Here is a 20660-nt window from a genome sequence, read left to right as displayed (position 1 = left end):
TCTTGGATGGGATGTTTATTTGCTGAAGCAGATTATAGACTTATGTTGAAGCAAACGCAAACATCGTTGTTTATCGACTTTGGGTAACTATTCGAGGCACTTTCTGACTTTTGAGCCTTGCAAGGTGCAAATTTTCCATGGATCTTTTCATATGACGGCCTTTGGGGGCAACTCTTATTACCAACTCTTATATTTATATTCACAACCAAATATGTGGACGTAAATACATCACACAGTTGGTTCCTCTTGTGGAAAAAAGAGGAATTACACAAAGTTTAATAACAGTTGAAAACAAATATTTTTGTTACATCAAAGCTTATTGTAAATGACACCAAGGCAGAGTTATGAAACACTTATGCCCATCTACTCTTTATTGAGATTTTACTGTAGTTTTGGCACACCTGGAGCTAAGAAGAACTGGAACTAATTAGAATTTGACCAACCGTACCTGTTGATTTGTCCTTGTGAAATACCATCACATGACTACTACCGCATCATCACGAAGCAGAGTAGAGCACCTGAAGCAGAGGGAAGCAGAGGGAGCCACCTGCATTCGGGCACAAGCTCCGAGCAGCCGGTGGAGCCTGCACCATGGAGGTCTCTGGCAAACCTTGGGAGATGAAAGCAAAGTATGTTATAGTCTTCTCTGGGAGAAATGTGATGCTGGCAGATGGAAACCGAATACAGTATGTGAATCTCCCAGGAAAAAAACGGATGAAGTCTGGGAGATGTGTGATGCAGAGAGATGGCAACCAAACTTTGAGTTTTTCAGGAAAAAAAAACATCAAAAAATGTTACCCCGGTGAGGATGCTGGGAGATGGAATCCAGGAGAGATATGAGCCTGGAACATGAAAAACCACAAACCAAAAACGAGAGTCTTCCTGGAAAAAAAAAGTTAGAAATTTGTGGTACATGAGAATCCCATGAAAAACCGGAGAAATGTGATTCCAGGAGATGGATTTTCCCAGGAGGAGAAACATGATACTGGGTGATGGCAAGCATCATTCGAGAGAAATGTTATGCTTGAGATGACAGGTGACATGCGTGCGCCTTTTGCTAAAAATAGCAGAAATCAAATGAAAAGCAAGATATAGTATTATAGATATAGAGTCTGGGAGAAATGAGATGAGGAAGATGATGGGATATGGCAAGTGATATTTCTCACAAGAAAAAGGGGGGAATCCAGGAAAAATATGAGATGGGAAGTGAAATACGGGAGTCTCCCAGGAGAAACGGGACAAATCTGAAGAAATACGCTGCCGGAAAAAAGCAAGAGAAATACAAGTCTCGCAAGAAAAACGGGGAAAATCCGGGGGAAATGTGACCCTGGAGAGGATGCCCGGAGATGGCAAGTGTAATACACGAGTCTCCCGGGAGAAATATGATACCAGTAGATGTCAGGTAAAATGCAAGAGAAAAAAGTGATGGAATATCAATTTCTCTCATATGTACCAAAGTTGTGTGGATTGGATTTGCCACCCATCCAGCAGTGGTGTAGTACAACAAAGAAAGAAAGAAGAAAAAAGGAAAGAGGAGGTAATAATAACTGAAACCAAATCAATCAAATGGAATTCCTTTGAAAAAAAAGATGAGTTTAGTCATGATTCATTATGATCTGCATGGATTGGATGCAATCAGAGGAGTTAAAAAAAACCCAATCCCATCTAATTAGGCAGCCCGTCTTCAAAAGAATGAGTATGCCTCCTTGTTTGAGATCTGGAAGCAACACAAAGGACTGCCAAGCATCTGCGGATACCAGGCCAATTGACCAGCTGAGCCTGCTGTCATAAACGGATAAATTATTCACTTTTTTGACAGACTCCTTGATAGTTTGGGACGGTAGAAAGCAGGCTATGAGCCGAGAGAATGCATTATGAATCATTATGAATTATACCTCATGTCTTTGTTTGTGTTGCAGCCGGGCACTGCGGCATCCCAGAGGGCATCGTCAATGGCCAAGTGATCGGGGAGAACTACGGCTACCGTGACACGGTGGTCTACCAGTGTCTGCCCGGCTTCCGCCTCATAGGCTCATCGGTTCGCATCTGTCTCCAAGACAACCAGTGGTCGGGGCAGATTCCCATTTGCATACGTAAGTCCCAAGAAAAAAGAAAGAAAAGCAAAAGCTCCTCAAGTGGCGGTAGGTTTAGATGGGTAGGTAGGTAGGGAGGTCAATCGCAACGCTACCGCCGAGGGAGCGTCTCCATGACAACCTTCACAAATGCATACATTCTGCACGCTTCATTATTACGGTGTGTACATCTTTTTGGTGGCTGACATCCTCATGCGGCCCTCGTGCACTCGCTGAACTCCATGATGCATCTTTCTTAAGAAGTGCAATGCAACTGTCTATTCCCGCAGGACAGTCTCAATGTACCTTGCTGCATCCTTTGTTCATGCTGACTTGATGGTTTTGTAGACTTGGATCATTTCACACGGTAAAAACATCCAAGCAAACCACTAAAAAGCAAAGTCAGATCATCGTCTTCCCTTATTGGCTGCATGAACGTAAACAGGAAGAGGAATTGAGTGCGATAAACAGTATAAGTTAGCATATGCTAGAATTCATTGTTAGATATTCACGGTACATGTACTTGTGTTCCGGTGCGTTTTAACCTGAGTTCATGTAGCGTTCACACTCAAACTCAAGTGAAAGGAATCGGAAGTGGATTGAGATGATCACGTTCATGCTTGAGCTCCCCTGGAATGAATCAGAAGATGCGACACCGCATCCCTGGGTTCAAAGTGGTAAACTCCTGCAGCCCAATGAGTTTTGGCATTCTGCAGAGTCACAACCACTGAGCTTGATTTGATGCTACGTGCATAACAAAATCATTACAATAATACATGAAAATTACCCCAGCCGCTCTCTTGCGACCATGCTCATCATTTTCCATAATTTAGTCGAAAACAGTCGCCGCACCAAAAACAGACCTGATTGTTTATGCACACGGTCCTTAGCAGTCACCCGGAAGTAACATGATTTTAGTGTTAATGACTTTTTCTCTATTCAGTCTTTAACTGAGACGTTTCTCAGCTTATTTACATCAAGAGAAATCTTGAGGAAGAAATCCTTTGCTGGCAAATGAGGCTGTGATTATGGAGGTTAGAGGCACACTCATAATGATGCTGACGGTGTCTCATGCGTTTCTACGTTAGGCAAACTTCAGATTCTTCCTGATGAATTTTTAAAAAAAAAACAACTTCCTTCCTTTCCATTCTCTCCCTAGTCGGCCTCCTCTTCCTCTCCAACTGTCTCCTCGCGCAAACATCAAAAAAAGCCTCGTCAGCACAGCAAACTTTGAATCAAGCTAACGGGATGAATAATCACTACGCTAGACGACGGACACTCCAAAAAGCAACATCACCCGGGGTGGCGGCCTGCAATATTTCCCCAAATGACATGGGTAAATTGCCGGGGCGTCCGCCGCTGCCTGATGAAGGAAATGAATGTCTATGAATCAGCGCTACGTGAGCATTTTATGCGTGTAATGTGGCCGGCCTCGTCTCTCTTTTGTCACGGGGGAATCAATCACGTAATTGCAGCAGGAAATGGAGTAATGGTTAATGAAAAGCCCAAACATTTATGGAATATGGATGCGTCTAAATCACGGCCGTCGGCTGCTATTATGTGATGCTTTTGGAAATCGATAGAAGCACACAATAGAAGGAGTAAATGAATACATTTTGAATGCAAATAACGGCAAAACACTCTGGAATCCAGTATTATATCATTCCTTGTTGACTGACAAACCGATACCAGTACCACGGGTAGTACACAGGATCCAGCTTGCGGTACTCAATGATGCCTAAAATAGACATCAATTACATTAGAATTACATACGTGACAAATGAATTAATAATACAAAATTCACGATTGTAAATATTTTTAATGAAACATTTTTGAGTGGTACTTGGTGCAAAAAAATAAACATTTTAAAATAAAAGCACATAGTATAAATTATGTAAATAATATAATAATTAATTATAATAATAATTAAATAATAAAAATAATAATAATTAAAATAATAGTAATATGATGTTATAATAATATAATAAATGTTTTAATAATTTATAAATGTATAATAATATACATTTTATATTGGATTTCACACTAGTAGCTGAATTTTAAAGCGAATGCAGAGGTAGGTAACGCTGCTCATGATCCGTGAAACGCATCTACTGCTATGCGGTTAATTTCAAGCAATGGTTGGGAAAAAGTCATACAACTACGTGCTTTATCACCGTTGCGCCTCCATCCCCTGTAGCCATCAGCTGTGGCCACCCAGGAAGTCCCATCTACGGCCGCACGGTGGGCAACGGCTTCAACCTGAACGACGTGGTCAGCTTCGTCTGCAACCGGGGCTACGAGATGGAGGGCCCCGCCCGCGCCCACTGCCAGGCCAACCGCCAGTGGAGCCACCCGCCCCCGACGTGTAAAGGTGGGGAGAAAAGTTAAGTGTATTCACCCCTAACTGTCCTTTCATTTCATGATGTCATCATGTCATTAGTTATATTTTCAGACTAAAGTTGTCACTTAATGATAAAAAAAAGCCTCCATGTTTATCAGTGTGGTTTGCATGGCGTATCCTTCATTTTATACCTCATGTTTATTTACAGTGTTGCCACAAGAGGGGGGGACAGAAGTGACCCTCAAAGGTTAATGCCAAATAACACATACTCTTGTCTCTCTTTCTCTCTCTCTTTGCGTCTGTGTGTCCGTGTGTTGTGTGTGTGTGTGTGTGTGTGTGTGTATATATGAATATATATTCATATAGTGGTCAATTGCTCCGATCCCGGCATCCCGGCCAACTCCATCCGTCAGAGTAAAATCGAACACGGGAACTTCACTTTCGGCACGGTGGTGTTCTACGACTGCAACCCCGGGTACTACCTGTTTGGCTCGCCGGTGCTGAGCTGCCAACCCACGGGCCAATGGGACAAACCTCTGCCCGAATGCATCGGTCAGTCACCAGCGTGAAGTCACCCAGAATAATGTAAATCTGCTTCTTGACGCGTGAAACAAACTGCATGTACTCTCTCCAGTTGTCGACTGCGGCCACCCCGGCTCGCCCCCGAACGGCGCCTTGAGCGGAGATAAGTTCACGTTCGGCTCGACGGTTCGATACTCCTGTCTGGGTGGCAGGCAGCTGAAAGGAGAGTCGTCCAGGACGTGTCAGCTCAACGGGATGTGGAGCGCGCCCATGCCCTTCTGCTCAGGTAACTTCTTCAAACTCTACCTGAAATGTACATGACATCAAATTGATGGATAGGAGTTGGGATTGGACAGATAGAAGGACAGCTTGAAGGGCAGAAAGTATAGGCTGTCTGTCCATCATCATGTTCGGCATCATGTGACACTCAGTAGCACCAGTACCGAAGTCCTTACGGGGCTTTTATTTTTTTATGCAATGTTTTAAACAAATTTATGAAAAAAGTAAAAAAGAAAAATCTAATTCTTAAAAAAAAATACAAAAATAAAGTTACCACAATAATTTAATAATTTTTGAGAAAAGTCCAAATTTGACCAGAAAAATGTTGTGAAATATAAGGATCTAGTTGTTATTATTGCAATATATGGTTGTTAAAAGTTATTGGAATAAAGTGTGTGTTCCAGCTGTCGTGGGGTGACACTCCTCAGCCTTCCTGCTCAGGTCTCAGGATTCCTGGAGAATCCTGTATGACCGGTGTCAGAGCCCTGATTACCAGCAATAAGTCTGACCTGGGTCGCGTGGTTAGCGTGTAGACCTCACAGCTAGGAGACCAGGGTTCAATTCCACCCTCGGCCATCTCTGTGTGGCTGGACACCAGTCCAGGGTGTACCCCGCCTCTCGCCCAAAGACAGCTGGGATAGGCTCCAGCAACCCTTGTGAGGAAAAAGCGGTAGAAAATGAATGAATGAAAGTCTGACCTGTTTGATACTCCCCCTAGGCTGCCCTTTGTCATGATCCAGTTCCCTGCGACCTGATAAGCGGACGAAGGTGAATCAATTTGGCAGTCACAAATTTATGGGGCAAAAATAGGAAATGTTGAAATATCACGTAAAATAAATTATGAACACCAATAAACGAAAATATTTGAATGAATTAAAAATGAAGTGGTACTTTTATGAGGTAACGAAGGTAAAGTGTGCGTGACTTCCTAGCATATCTTCTGAGTGAGTGAGTAGAACAATATCCCCTTCCACTTTTTATGCATGCGCGTAAATCAATTCCACTTATTTATAGAAGGATCATATAAGACCTACATGAATACGCAATGAACCGAAAGCGACATGAGTGAAATTACATTTTTTGATTTGCTGCCAGACAGGAAGACCTCAACCTGGACGGCCGTGAAGTGAAGGTCATTAACCGCTGTGCTGATAAGCATGAATAAATATGTCAAGCCATTACCAGCCCTGATGGAATATATGTTTAGGGATATGTTTTTAAAGCCAACATTCACTAACCTCCACCAATATGAATAGAAATGTAAAAAAAAATGGCCGCCTGGATAGAAGAGTCACGCCGTAAAGAGTTATGACAAGCGAAGTGACCAGCAGGCATGTTTTTCCTCCACAATGTGTGGGAGTTAATGGCATATCTGAGCTGATCTGACAGAATCTTCATGGAGGAGGTGACACCATGGATTTGTCTCATGTGTGGCTGCACGCCTGCATGGGATTGGTCAGTGTTGGCAAACACCCACAAACTTGGCCTGCATTCCAACTGCAGGGCGATGAGACTCAGCCTGCGAAAGTCCATTGCAGGGTGCTGGTGGGAAGGGTACCATCGTGAGTGGAACCTCGGCTACACAAGGTGCAATGTGGTTTTCGTCCTGGTCACAGGACACTGCACCAGCTCTACCTTACGAAGGTACCGGAGGGTTCATGGGCATTCATGTCCCTTGTGGTGTCCTGGGAGTGGGGCCCCGCCACTCCTTGCACAACAGTAAAATATGAGTTTTTAATCGGACTGGGGTTTATGATTTATTTTCTAAAGGAGGCCAGATTTTTCCGAGAGTGATGAGCAGTGTTTCCCTTCTTATGCAGTGGCCCTTAATGCACTTGCATAACTGATGAATGAACTTGGCAGTGTCACGGCCGTATTGCACATACAGCAAACAAAAACTGCACTCTAGCCAAAAAAAAATACTAATCAGATATTTCATATCTTTGGGCCAAAATATGAAAAATGTACCTTGGCGTGCGGAGTTGCCCGAGTGCTTTTTCCTGAGTTCTGATTGGCCGGTCAGCAGGATGAGTGATGATATTGCTGCTAAATGAAGAAGTCGGCCATTTTGGTTCCACACAGGGATTATGGCCAATCCCTGGGGTCATCGTTAAATAACTCCTCTTAGGGGATTTATCCAAATGAGCCCAAATCAGAAGAAGCAGTACTCGACCGACCAACAGTACCCAATTAGATGTGGGAGGTGCCTTTCATGATTCATAATTGTTATCATAAATGTACATAAAAAAACAATAAAGCCAAGTCGAGTTGCATATTTTTTGTTCTTGCAGGCGACACGGCGGGTTCCTGCGGAGACCCCGGTGTCCCCTCCCACGGATCGAGGGAACAAACGGACTTCCGCATCCGCTCAAAGGTTTACTTCACCTGCGTCGAGGGCTATGAGCTCATCGGCTCATCGGAGCGCATGTGCTTCCCCAACGGGACGTGGTCGGGAACGCAGCCGTTCTGCAAACGTACGAAGAACCCAAGGACACCGACCGAACCCAAAGCAGCTAAAATGGCCGCTGAAATGTTGCTTTGTGTCATCCTGCAGCGGTCCAGTGCAGTAACCCTGGCACTCCCAGCAACGGACGAGTGTTCCGCTTGGATGGAACCACCTTTTCTCACTCGGTTATCTACTCCTGCATGGACGGCTACCTGCTCAGCGGCGCCACCACCCGGCAGTGCCAGGCTAATGGGACCTGGTCGGGAGTGCAGCCTAACTGTACTAGTAAGTTTGCTTACATAAAATACAATCAGCAAGAGGCTGTTGTTTACAAAAATGCTTGTTTATTAACACGCGTCTTGCACGCAGCAGCAACAGAACCAATGTTGTAATAGTGGTGAAGGACAAACTGCTCAGTCAGCATCGATAGCATATCAAGTGTAATCACATGAACATTTTGACACTAAAGAGCAGGCGAGGGTAATTCCTCCTTTATCGTGGTTAACTGAATTAAGTGAATTTCTTCAAAGTATGTTTCCTTATTCATAAAAAACTAATATTTTTTGTAGTTTGTTCTAATCAATAGAATTTTAACAGTATTAGAGCCCTCTAGACATGAAACAACACCCCTATAGTCACCTATTACCCATTCATTCATTCATTCATTTTCTACCGCTTAACCTCACGAGGGTCCTGGGGTTGCTGGAGCCTATCCCAGCTGTCTTCGGACAAGAGGCGGGGTACACTCTGGACTGGTGGCCAGCCAATCACAGGGCACATAACGACAAACAACCATTCACACTCACATTCATACCTATGGACAATTTGGAGTGGCCAATTAACCTAGCATGTTTTTGGAATGTGGGAGGAAACCGGAGTACCCGGAGAAAACCCACGCATGCACGGGGAGAACATGCAAACTCCACACAGAGATGGCCGAGGGTGGAATTGAACTCCTAGCTGTGAGGCCTGCGCGCTCACCACTCGACCACCTACGTATTACCCAATATAGTAAATATAATAAAACATAAATAAGGCTTGTTTGTGTTGCTGTAAATAATGTTCGGCGGACAGGAAGTGGCGTCATGCGTTCAGAGTTCCAGGTTGGCGTTCTTGTTATTGGAGGGATTATGAGATCATTCAAACCCAAACGTTACTTTCATAATTTTTGACCAGGCATGCATTTGGGAGACCCGGCGCCCGGCGACTACAGGAAGCTGAGCAGGTAGCTGAAAGGAAGCGCTAATTGGAGCCTTGGTTTACAGTAACTGCATTTGTTTCCATCATGAATCTCAGGAAGGTGCTTTGAGGTTAAGCTCGATGCGTTACTTACGGTAAATATTTACCATTAAAGCTCCGCTTTTCCATCACGGGGCCTGCCAAGATCCTGATGTGTGATTATTAGGCCACATTCTTCCCAAGCCCGCTTTAAATTATACCCTTTCCTCTCTGAGTAATGGGGCGCACCCAGGCTTTTTGGTGCCGACGTTTAAAGAATGACGCGTGTAGCCGTGATCGGTGTTTACTTTAGCTAATTGGCTTAATGAAGTTGGCCGGAAACTGTGGGATCCATAGCCGGAGAGGCAAACGTGTTAATAAACATTGCTGGTTGCATGCATCATGTCCACACGCTAACATTAACATGCTATGTCCACCAGATTAAGGTTCAAAAAGCTGATAAAACAAATAGCAAACTCTTAAAGCAAAAGATGACAGGACATCTATTAATAGTCATGTCAGCATGTGCTGGTGGCTTTAGAGGAATTTCAAATGCCCATTAAGGCTATGAAGGACGCCGCTTTGTAGGTGCAGTCTGGGGAATGCTAATGTGAGAGTCCCAAGACTACCTCGGCTGCTCCTCATATGGCTTTCAACTCAAGGAAAGTAGCATTTCACATATCACCGGCAGCTTTATCCACCTCTGCATGCACGCTAAAATGGGGCTAATCCAGTGTTGGTGTGGAACTACACTGTGTACTGTTGTGTACAATGAACGTGGCTCTATTACAGCAGGCCCTCTTTTTAGTCAAAGTATACGCATATTGAACCAAATCTTCAGGGTTTTTTTTGCCTAAATGAAGCATTTTAAGCAAAAAAATGGCTGAATGAACTAAAGTACAAATACATATAAGGCATTCAGAGACGCTGTAGTATTCCACACTGGTCTCTAGGTGCCTCTGGTAATGTTGGCTGAGACACACAAGCACCAAAACAACAGGCTTTTATTGCAGCTCACAAGGGGCACAATGATCCTATAACAATCCTGCTCTACTTGAGTGTGGAACCAATTAACCATGATAAACAAGGGATTACAACATTGGTTGTGTTGCTGCTTTGCAGTGCGGTATACTTGTTCATACATCAACATTTAGTCGAGGAGAGCTATCTTTTTTTTTATTATGACTTTAACCGCTTTTTCAAAGTTTAGTGTTTTTGTTCGTTTTTATGTTTAGTTGTATTTTTAAAATTTGCAGAGGGCCGATTTAAAAAAAATTAATAAATCCACGGGCCACAAGTGCACTTTGGACACTCTTGGTCTAGTTGATTATCACAGTGTATGTGTGTAACAAAACAATCCGCTTGCAATAAAAAGGAATGAAAGTGTTAAAAATGTCCATCAAAATGAAAGGAAAAATGTTTCCCCGTTTTTGGACCATGTTGAGAGCAGATCAGGTGCTGAGCATCTTCTGTGTTCTGTCATCTTCCAGTGATCAACTGTGGAGATCCCGGTGTGCCGGCAAACGGCCTCCGCTACGGCGAGGACTTCACCATCGGTCAGAACGTCTCCTTCCAGTGCCAGCCGGGCTACAGGATGGAGGAGGACGGCTCCCCAGTGAGGACGTGCACTCAGAACGGGACGTGGAGCGGCATAATGCCTCTATGCACTGGTAGGGTGCTCGCACTTGCTCCTGTGAAATAGTTTGGATGGTATAGTCCTTCAAAGTGTACCTCTCCCGCCAGCGGTGACCTGCACAGCTCCCTCTGCCGTCAGCAACGGGGTACTGCAGGGCAGCGACTTCGAGTGGGGCAGCAGCGTGAGCTTCAGTTGCTCGCCAGGATACGAGCTGTCCTTCCCGGCCGTGCTGACCTGTGTGGCCAACGGCAGCTGGAGTGGCATGCTGCCTCAGTGCTTACGTAAGCAGGCTAGCGCACCCACAATGCATTTCACCAGGAGCCCGTCTCTCAATCCACGTTGTCTGTCTTTATGCATGTAGCCAAGTTTTGCGGTGACCCCGGGACGCCAGTGGGAGGTTCCAGGGAGGGGCGAAGTTTCATCTACCAGTCAGAAGTGACCTTCACCTGCGCCCCGCCCCTCATTCTGGTCGGCACGGCAACCAGGCTCTGCGAAAGTGATGGCAGCTGGAGCGGCACCCAGCCTCGCTGTATAGGTACTTATAGATTTATATCAAATAGATAGGCACCGCATGGAAGATGCTCCTTATATCCTACATATTTATTCATTTCAGCTTTTTTTGTATTATGCCAAGTATTTTTAATCAGACTTTAAAAGGATCTCTGAATATTTTTTTACAATTGGGAATATTTTTTTCATAAGTATTTTGTCAATAATTTCTCTGCGACTGCACATGAACATTAATGATGAAAGTAAAAACATAATTATGATTATAGTTGTCCTTCACTCATTTGGTATTTATTAAGGATGTCACGAGATCTTGCAAGATTAAAATGTGACATCCAGAAAAAAAAAGTTTCACAATAATAAAGAAATAAATGAGCGCGCTAATGTAGTAGAAATTAGGGTTGTATTTTCTTAAAATGAATGTTGAAAGCTTGTCTCATCTTCTCATTTGGATGTCCCATAAAACCCCTGTTATGTATACTTTTAGCGTTTTACTCAATATTTTTTTCATTATTTTTAAATGTTCTGGACATTTTTTGAAGATTTTTTTAGAAGTAGTCTCATTTGAAATATATAAAAATAATTTCTTGGTGACTAAAACATACATTTCAAATATATATATGTATATATTTAAAGATGATTATTATGATTATTTTTTCATCTACTGATTCCATTTTAGTTTGGTGTTAGCACAAATACGACGTTTTGTAGTCGGGCAGATGAATGTGGGGCCCATTAAATATTGGTGACAATCTGGTTACAGGTGCATGTCCACACATTAGAAGTCATTTTTGTTAAGATTGTGGACATTTTCAATGACTAAAACATGTTGTAATTATGCAGAAGGTATGAGGATCAGCGCTTATGAGGCTTGTAGGGCCTCGATGGAGGTCTAACGTGTGCATCTTATAAGTGAGGACACGCATACATCATTGTTTATCTCCATTGGCGACGATGGCGTGAGCTTGTCACACATTATTTATGTCAGCTTTATTCCGACTTGTTTGTTGCTCGGCGGGAGAGCCTTATTCCTTGCCACCGTGCTGTGATATTCCTCCGCCTAATGATCAGGGCAATTAATGACCCACCGACGCGTTTCAGTCCTGTTTAGCGGCTTGAGCTCATCAAAGCCACGAGAATGATAATGCAGACCGAGCAGACATTGTCGTTCTACTTTTCGGCACGCTCATAACAAACGACCCTCGTGTTCTTGTTGCGCTGCTAAAAAGCAGCTGTGACTTGACTTTGCAGCATTTAGTCAAAGCTTCCCGAAACAGCCGACTTCAAACGCTGGCGTCATCCAGGGGATTAGGCCCAGGAAATTAGACGAGATATTCACCGCGTGTTACAAGCGGCCCCGGCGGGTCAATGCCGTCGGCGCCGCGTGCGAGCGCCACTTTCACACGTCTGCTCTGCGAGCATGCAGGTGCTTTAGCATCAAGTATGCTGACTCATCATGACCGGAGCGTTGTTCTATGAAATGCACACAGACAGACAACACACACTTTGTATTCTTTGCTAGCCTACGGTGACTTGTGCTGGGTTTTTTTCCAATATGGAGGCCGGCAAACATGAAACATACATGAGGGAGAGGCAGGGAAAGGGGGGATGGGGGGTCGAGGCCGCAGATGAGGAGATAGCAAAGCAGAGAAGGAATGCAAAGAGAAGAATGGAGGAAGGAGGAGGTACTATATATAAATAGGTGACAATGAAGAGATGAAGGAGGTGACAGAGGAGACGGTGACAGACGTGCTTAAGGAGGCTAGGAGGAGGTGGAGGAGGAGAAAGGCAGGTGAAAGAGGAGAAGAATGTGTTCAAATGAGTGAGGAAGGAGAGGAGGTGAATGAGGAGCAAAAGTGATAGGAGGTGACTAATGAATGCTATGAAGCGAAAGAGGGAGGTGATGGAGGAAAGGTAAAAATGACAGAGGAGAAAAGAAAGTGAAGGAGGGAGTAAAGAGCGATGGAAAGGAGGAGGTGACTAGAGCAGGGAGGTGGGAGTGAATGAGGGAAAGAGGGAGGCGAGTGAGGAGAAAAGGAGCGATGAGGTGGAGAAGGAAGAGAGATGAGAAACGATGGAGGTGACAAAGGAGTAGCAGGGGAGTAAAAGAGGAGACGCGGGTGTCATGTCCGTGCACGTCTCCATGATGACGACTGGAACTCACCAGCCATCCCTCTTCTTCCTCCGGCTTCGTTTTCTCACGCAGCGCTGCTGCCCCCTGCTGCCATGCTGCGCTTACAGCACCCCGTGTTGCCATGACAACAAGGAGCAGACAGGACGTAGCGCCATATCACGCGTCGGCTAATTTGTCTCTCTTCTGGGCTTGACGTGTAATTAGTTTGCGGCCTTGTGCTCCTTTGCAGAGCCCACCAGGACCAGCTGTGACAACCCAGGAACGCCACGCTACGGATCCTTAAACCGGACCTTTGGCTTCAAGGTACGCTAGCGCAAAGCAGTCCCAGTGAGTCCCCAAAAATAATAAATTGCACATATTTGATGTTGATGCTGTTGGATTCCCTGTAGTGATTATATTCCACTTAGGACTCAAAGTCATGCCTACATACTATGGAAGTACGCCCCCTAGGGACTACGGCTGGCATCGTTTGCTAATGTGGCTCGGATCTTCCGGACAAAAAAAGTCCCAAATTTCATAAGCGATCCACATTTGGGTGCTCAAATGTCATATCGCAACCTCCACCATCAAAGCGCACGGTTTTTACATTGACCTGTCGATACCAGGCCCGCCCCGCCCCCTGGAGTCCTTGGGCGACATATTGATTATCTTGGTGATGGAGTCCAAAATGTCATAACTGAGCTGCAATATTTCTGGTTTATTTGTATATTATATGGTTTCAATATTTATATATTTATTCAATATTAATATTTATGGGTTGTTTCGTTGTGTGAGATGAGTTCCTCCTTCAATCAGATGCTCTTGTTGAGGTTGTCCATCCGTCTGTTGGTCTCAGGTGGGCAGCGTGGTGTCCTTCCAGTGCCAGCCGGGTCATCTGATCCAAGGTTCCTCCTCCAGAACCTGCCAGCCGGACCTGAGATGGAGCGGAATGCAGCCCGAGTGCATACGTAAGAGATTACACGTCCCGTCAGGCGCCATCGGCGTCTCGTCAAGCTGACCTCCTCTCGCCTCTTCTCACAGCGCACGCTTGCAAGCAGCCCGAGAGCCCGCTCCACGTGGATGTGGTGGGCATGGATCTGGCCGGGTTTGGCTACACGCTGGTGTACAGCTGCCAGCCCGGCTACTTCCTTGCCGGGGGCTCCGAGCACAGGGTCTGCAAGAGCGACGGCACCTGGACCGGAAAGATGCCGATATGTCGAGGTGAAGGAAATGGAAATGGAGTTTCTTCCGAGGCTGAACAAGCCATTAGTGGCAACACTGCACTCTAATACTTCCATGACATTACTGATAAGTTAGCCTTGGTGTTGCATGGACCACCATAAGGCAGCACAACCACAGGGTCTCACAGTGAAAAGCATCAAACAGCCTGTATGTACAATGGAAGACATCTGACATGTACGTGTATGTGTTTTTCCAGCTGGGGAGAAGAAGAAGCCTGTGAAGCCCGTAACAGGAACGCCAAGCCCCAAACTGAACGGTTAGGCCTTCTGTCATGTCCACACGGCACCTTTTTAACTTCATGCTAAATGCATCACACCATAATTGGACTTGAGCCATCCTGGCCCGCGGCTGACTGTGACCGCTGCTTCTTCCTTGTTCCATCGCTGTCGGCCATGTTTGTGTTCACTTGTGAAAAAGGTCACTCTTTGGGCGAGTGCTTTAAATGCTTTTAATGCCAAGCTGCAGCTGTAACAAATGTTACCATTAGCGCCAACACTAAAGGCTCTGCCACATCATTAGTTCTGCTATGTCACAGCTACTATGACTTACTTTAAGTACATAGTACGTTGACGGAGTGTGTTTTACTCAAGCATTATTTGAAAGTGTATTTTTTTATAATTATAGCAATACTTTTTTTCTATGTATTTTTCTTAAGTTTTTCCCATGGGATGCAGTGTAACACTAGCATAGTTGATATTGTGCTTCTCAAATAGTGGGGGGATGGGGGTCATGGGGCATGACCATGAGATAATTGACCACTGTCTTAAAGCCAACTAATGTACACTTAATCAGCAGCAGGCTGCACGGCGGTCGAGTGGTTAGCGCACAGACCACACCGGTACTCAACCGGTACTCTGGTTTCCTCCCCCATTCCAAAAACATGCTAGGTTTATTGGCCACTCCAAATTGTCCATAGGTATGAATGTGAGTGTGAATGGTTGTTTGTCTATATGTGCCCTGTGATTGGCTGGCCACCAGTCCAGGGTGTACCGCGCCTCTCGCCTGAAGACAGCTGGGATAGGCTCCAGCACCCCCGCAACCCTCGTGAGGATAAGCGGTAGAAAATGAATGAATAATCAGCAGCGCCCCTGCTGGTTGCAGCCAAGTAGTGCACTATGCATTTTATAGAATTTGCATTATTTTAACACATCATTTTTCCATCCAGTGCTACATCACACATGGCTTGTTCTTCAAGGGAAACTGTTACAAACTACTATTATCATAACATAGAACAACGGCGCCTCTGCTGGTTTCAGTCAAGTACTGCAGGATTGGTCCACAATCAACCGACATGCTTTCTAATGCCACATATATGATTATGCACGCCCCTGGTAATATGTTTGTAGATTTTGACTTCATCACATTGAAAGCCACTAAAGCATACTTTTCCTCAGTTCCTGATGATGTCTTCGCACCCAACTACATCTGGAAAGGCTCCTATAATTACCGCGGGAGGAAGCAGCCCATGACTCTGGGCATCACCAGCTTCAACTCCACCACGGGAAGAGTCAACGTCACCCTTAGCAACGGCAACATGGAGCTGCTCCTATCAGGCATGTGGCTAATTGGACGAGGCACTGGCAGATGTGTTTTGGATCAATTAGCAATGTATGTGCTGAGCCACATTGTGTGCTACCACTCCCCCCTCCAGGGCTTTATAAGGCGTCTGAAGCACGTCTGCTGCTGCTGATGTACCACGTCAACTACGTGCAGCAGGGAAATCAGCTGAAAGACACCACCATCGCGCCAGCCAAGATCATAGAGGACTCCTGGACCATGGACGGCTTCGTAAGTATACTGTAAAGATCCTACATGATGGTATTTTTCAACCCTTTTAAATTGGTCTCAAAGGTCCCACCAGTGTGTATAGGAAAGCCAAAATGCTGGAATTTAGACAGTTTAAAAATGCTTTTAGTAAGCCTTGCGGGAACACGCTGCTTTGTACATCTATAGCTTTAATGCTAATGAGCTGCGTTAGAAAGTGAAAGTTAAGCTTGTGTGTCTGGAAAGTGAAAGTTAAGCATGCGTGTGAGAGACTCTCACTACGCTGCTGGTCTCTTCTCCTCTCAGTACTTTTCTGCAAGTCTAGTTGTGCTATGTGAGTGTTTGTGGGGGTGTCATTTTGTTATAATATGTGCTATATGCTAATATGCCCCTAGAGGCTGTGAGCAGCATCAGTAATGTTGCAATGTTTTAATGTTGCAATGTTTTGAAAAAGTGTGGTTACTCACTTCCCCCGAAGCTGCATATTTTCTAAGTCCAGTATCTATTCTAACTCTTCCACTGGTTTCTATGCATTTCTTCTCCAGGTGTCAGCGGAACCCGACGGTACCACTTATGTGTTCCAGGGTTTCATTCAGGGAAAAGACTATGGACAGTTTGGACTCCAGCGACTTGGTGAGCGTGCCGTCTCTGTGATGTTAACAAGTAACTCTGTGCAATGCGATCCCATTGACGTCCCGCTCGCCGTCCTGCAGGTCTGAACATGTCGGAGAGTCAGAACTCCCATCCGCCTCAGCTCGGGACCAACAGCAGTTCGGTGGCCATCGCTATCCTGGTGCCTTTCTTTGCGCTCATCTTCACCGGATTCGGTTTCTATCTCTATAAACAAAGGTTTGTCGGACAAATAATCAAAATTTTCAATGCCCCTTTTCCACTGCACGGTACCCACTCGGCTACCTTGCCCTCAGTCTCGAACTACTGGCGTACAACACCAAGGCAGTGGAACAGATGTAAGTCTGGTTCGACCTTGGCTGTGGATGCTGCGGTATTATACTCCGTAGTGTCCACTTTGCTGCACCTCGCCCTCAGTCTCGAACTACTGGCGTACAACACCAAGGCAGTGGAACAGATGTAAGTCTGGTTCGACCTTGGCTGTGGATGCTGCAGTATTATACTCCGTAGTCTCCACTTTGCTGCACCTTGCCCTCATTCTCGAACTACTGGCGTACTACACCAAGGCAGTCGAACAGATGTAAGTCTGCTTCGACCTTGGCTGTGGATGCTGCGGTATTATACTCCATAGTCTCCACTTTGCTGCACCTTTCCCTCAGTCTCAAACTACTGGCGTACAACACCAAGGCAGTGGAACAGATGTAAGTCTGGTTCGAGCTTGGCTGTGGATGCTGCGGTATTATACTCCATAGTCTCCACTTTGCTGAGTCGGTACTAACCGCTGTAAATGGGACAAACTTTTTGTGCGTTTGTCGTACGACTGCCGTGTCTGTTGTTGACAGGACCACCCCCAAGACCCAGTACACCGGCTGCTCTGTCCACGAGAACAACAACGGCCAGGCAGCCTTCGAGAACCCGATGTACAACACCAACGCCAAGGCGGTGGAAGGGAAGGCGGTCAGGTTTGACCCCAACCTCAACACGGTCTGCACCATGGTCTGAGACGCCGCTGTCCTCACTTTGACCCTGCAAAGGAAGGCGGAGCCATGGGCAAAAGTTGGAACCTTGGGAAAACAATTCTTCTGACCCGTCTGGAATCTCTGATGGCAGAGTAGCAAAAAAGTTGCTTTTTTGTAACGTAAAACTCATAAGCAAACGGATGAGGGCAGCCCTGGAGACGGCGCCCGTAATCCTGAGTGAACGGCGGATTAGAGCAAACTCAAAGGGAGCTCGGCCCCAGCGGAGCACATGAGAGGAGGCTGACTCACGGAATGCTTATTAAAGCGCTCCTTCCCATCCGGTGGACGGAGGCTAAAGAAGACGGAGACAACCCCGAACTGAACTGGAAGTAGATTAAGCGAATCGCTGCAACAAGGGGAAAAAAATCTTAAAAATCCCCCAGCCAATCAGAGCCTGTCTAGTGTGAAACTCGGAGAGGTTTGGATCTCTCCGGGTTCCTGATCCTGTGAATTTAAATGGACTCCGATTGCTACGGAGATCTTGGGGAGACTCCCGAAGGCAGGGCTCTGGCACTAAAGCACATGGGACACTTTTTGTTGGATGATTACGTCAAGACAATGGCAGATGCGATTGGGACTCTATCCTCTGGACACAGGTGGTGGTCTCCACCATCACAGCTCAAATCAACCTGAAACAAAACGTGGCTCGCAATGCGGTTCCACGGAGATCCTGCACTCCGGGAGTGCTTTCTCTTTTATTTCTTAATACTGCAGAATCTTCTGATCTGTAAATGGATTGCATATATATTGGGGAGCGTTCACCACCTATATTTTTGTGCTATATATTTGCCACGGGGACGGGGCCAAGGGCAAAGCCAGATTTTTAGAAAAAAACGCTGCATAAAACATTTTTTTCCATTTTAAAACTATTTTCCCATCTAATGCGAGCACTTCTGTGCTGTTTGTTGTGATGCGTGTATGCGAGGGACAACGATGGTGCCGTTTCACAGGTTTTTTTGTCACTGGGGGCGTTTAATTCCAAAAAGACTATCGTCAGAGATGTCTCTGTTGTCATGGCAACACGGAACCTTTTCTGATGTTCATCACAGCTCAGTACAGACGCTTGCTGGTAAGAACAAAAGCGGAAGTACAGTTTTACTTTCAATTCCTAAGCCCCGCCCACAATAAAGCTAAGCGAAGTTTGTTAGCATCGTGCTATTGCAGGAATTTTCAGATTTTGGACCATTGGCTGGCATACAAGACAACCCCAACTTCAAAGGTTCAGCGTGGATGAGTGATTCCCACGGAGGGAATATGTCGGACCCAGAGTCGTCTGTTCGACATTTTGACGTTTGCGGGACACAGGTGACAATTTGCATTCAAATTTGGTGTGTTTGTAGCAGTACTTGATATCTCAGTGTGGACCAAAAACGGTATCTCCGTCTTCAACTTTGATGAAGTTGTGCTTTTTTTTATTTTTTATGATTGCCATCATGTGTACGTTGTCGTTTTGCCACCTTTTGATTTGTGTTCTCCACAAAGGATCTGACACAGTGCCTACCAAAATAGAACATTTTTGGGGACCCCTCTACCCCCGCCCCTCCACATGCACACACTTACCACCGAGTTACCCCCCTCCCACCCCCCGAGTTTACTGACCGACCGCAATAAGATCTGGTGTCATTGAGTTGGAAGACTTTATTTAAGCCCTTCTTTGCCCCCATGGACAGTGGAAATATTCACCCTTACGATTAAAAAAAAAAGAGGGAGAGAGAGAATTAAAAAAAGTGTTTTGTACAGAAATCTATTTTTATGATGAGATTATTTGTAAAATGTATGAATCTATTATGTAAATTTTCAATGCAATGTAAGATTAAAAAAAGGCTAATTGCTTTTGTATAATGATTGTGCTTGTTGACTGTGTGGGGTGCATGCTGGGAAAAGTCCCTTTTTAAAAGTTGCTGTGGGGTTTAAAGTGTGACGAATTAAAACCTAGCGGGTGCACTCCAGGGGATAAAAACATGAGGAAAAAGGAGAAGCGTAAAAGCCTATAAAGGATGTTGTTATCTCACCTTGAGATGAAGTCCCCAAACTTTGGCCTGTTCACATTCTCCCTGCAGGCCCTTATCTCCAAAAAAATGCCACATTAGTTGTTTTTTTTTTTTTTGGCGAGGCGCCTGAGACCCTGGAGGAGAAAAGGAGCTACAAAAAAAAACTGTGGAAGATGAAGCATTGACTATCATACAAAATCAATTGGAGGCTATGGATAGTTGTTGCTGTGACAATGTCATGTATGATAAAATCTTCAACGTACGACACTGTGATATAGCAGCTACCCGCCCCCCCCCAAGCACCCTGTGTCCTAGTCCGGCCAAAATCAACAGAGATCTTGTCCAGACTGCAACCTGTGGAGAGAGAGCCTATTGACACCCTGCAAGACCAATGGGGGCTCGCCATGACATCCTGTGACGCCGCGCATGAATAGTCCACGCTCCAGTCAAAGGTTGCCTATTGTTTTTGACCTCTGCTCCCCTTCAACGGCCCGTTCCATACGCTGCTCAAGCAAGTTTCAAGAAACCAAATCAGTAGTAAACAATCTAGCACGTCAGTGAGACTGCAAACAGGAAATGGGCGTGGCCTTCTGAGTTTTTGCCAACAAAGGTGAGTACACTGTACACTGTCAAAGGAAAACACATAGATAATTAGTTAATTAGTTAATTAAATAAAGACGTTTTGTGATAGAAAATAATCTACTTAATAATCTACTTACTCCGTTTTCTGTAGTCCAGTGCGTATATGTATTTTAAAGCAACTTAACTTCCGGCATGGTGCGTCACGTGACGCCACTTGCCACTAGTCAATGATGGCTGACCAGCCTGCTGAATCTTTTTGGGGGTCGACGGCGTCGGTGAGGATGAACCCCCAGCAGTT

At 45.3% G+C, this 20660-nt stretch overlaps 1 protein-coding gene across 7 annotated transcripts in view; it reads left to right on the top strand.

Annotated features, from left to right (window-relative positions):
• Positions 1 to 19636, top strand: part of LOC131101748 (CUB and sushi domain-containing protein 3) — a 234036-nt gene extending 214400 nt beyond the window's left edge. For 6 of the 7 annotated variants that reach the window (XM_078792151.1, XM_078792149.1, XM_078792153.1 and 3 more), the window contains 18 exons: positions 1920 to 2093; positions 4270 to 4443; positions 4780 to 4965; positions 5048 to 5221; positions 7506 to 7688; positions 7769 to 7945; positions 10369 to 10548; positions 10622 to 10795; positions 10876 to 11049; positions 13385 to 13458; positions 13991 to 14102; positions 14176 to 14355; positions 14573 to 14632; positions 15771 to 15929; positions 16028 to 16164; positions 16686 to 16773; positions 16854 to 16989; positions 17613 to 19636. In XM_078792151.1, coding sequence (XP_078648277.1) covers positions 1920 to 2093; positions 4270 to 4443; positions 4780 to 4965; positions 5048 to 5221; positions 7506 to 7688; positions 7769 to 7945; positions 10369 to 10548; positions 10622 to 10795; positions 10876 to 11049; positions 13385 to 13458; positions 13991 to 14102; positions 14176 to 14355; positions 14573 to 14632; positions 15771 to 15929; positions 16028 to 16164; positions 16686 to 16773; positions 16854 to 16989; positions 17613 to 17772 — 2702 coding nt within the window. In that variant the 3' untranslated portion in view covers positions 17773 to 19636. Of the gene's footprint in view, positions 1 to 1919; positions 2094 to 4269; positions 4444 to 4779; positions 4966 to 5047; positions 5222 to 7505; positions 7689 to 7768; positions 7946 to 10368; positions 10549 to 10621; positions 10796 to 10875; positions 11050 to 13384; positions 13459 to 13990; positions 14103 to 14175; positions 14356 to 14572; positions 14633 to 15770; positions 15930 to 16027; positions 16176 to 16685; positions 16774 to 16853; positions 16990 to 17612 lie in introns of all 7 variants that reach the window. The other variant, XR_013627730.1, reaches the window with a different exon arrangement.
• Positions 19637 to 20660: the final 1024 nt, after the last annotated feature.

Source organism: Doryrhamphus excisus, linkage group LG7 (genome assembly GCF_037039965.1).
Source record: "Doryrhamphus excisus strain RoL-2023G ecotype Guam linkage group LG7, RoL_Dexc_Guam_v1.1, whole genome shotgun sequence".
NCBI classification, from domain to species: Eukaryota; Metazoa; Chordata; class Actinopteri; order Syngnathiformes; family Syngnathidae; genus Doryrhamphus; species Doryrhamphus excisus.
Note: the sequence above shows the minus strand (reverse complement) of the source record. Positions and strands in the feature narration are given on the sequence as shown.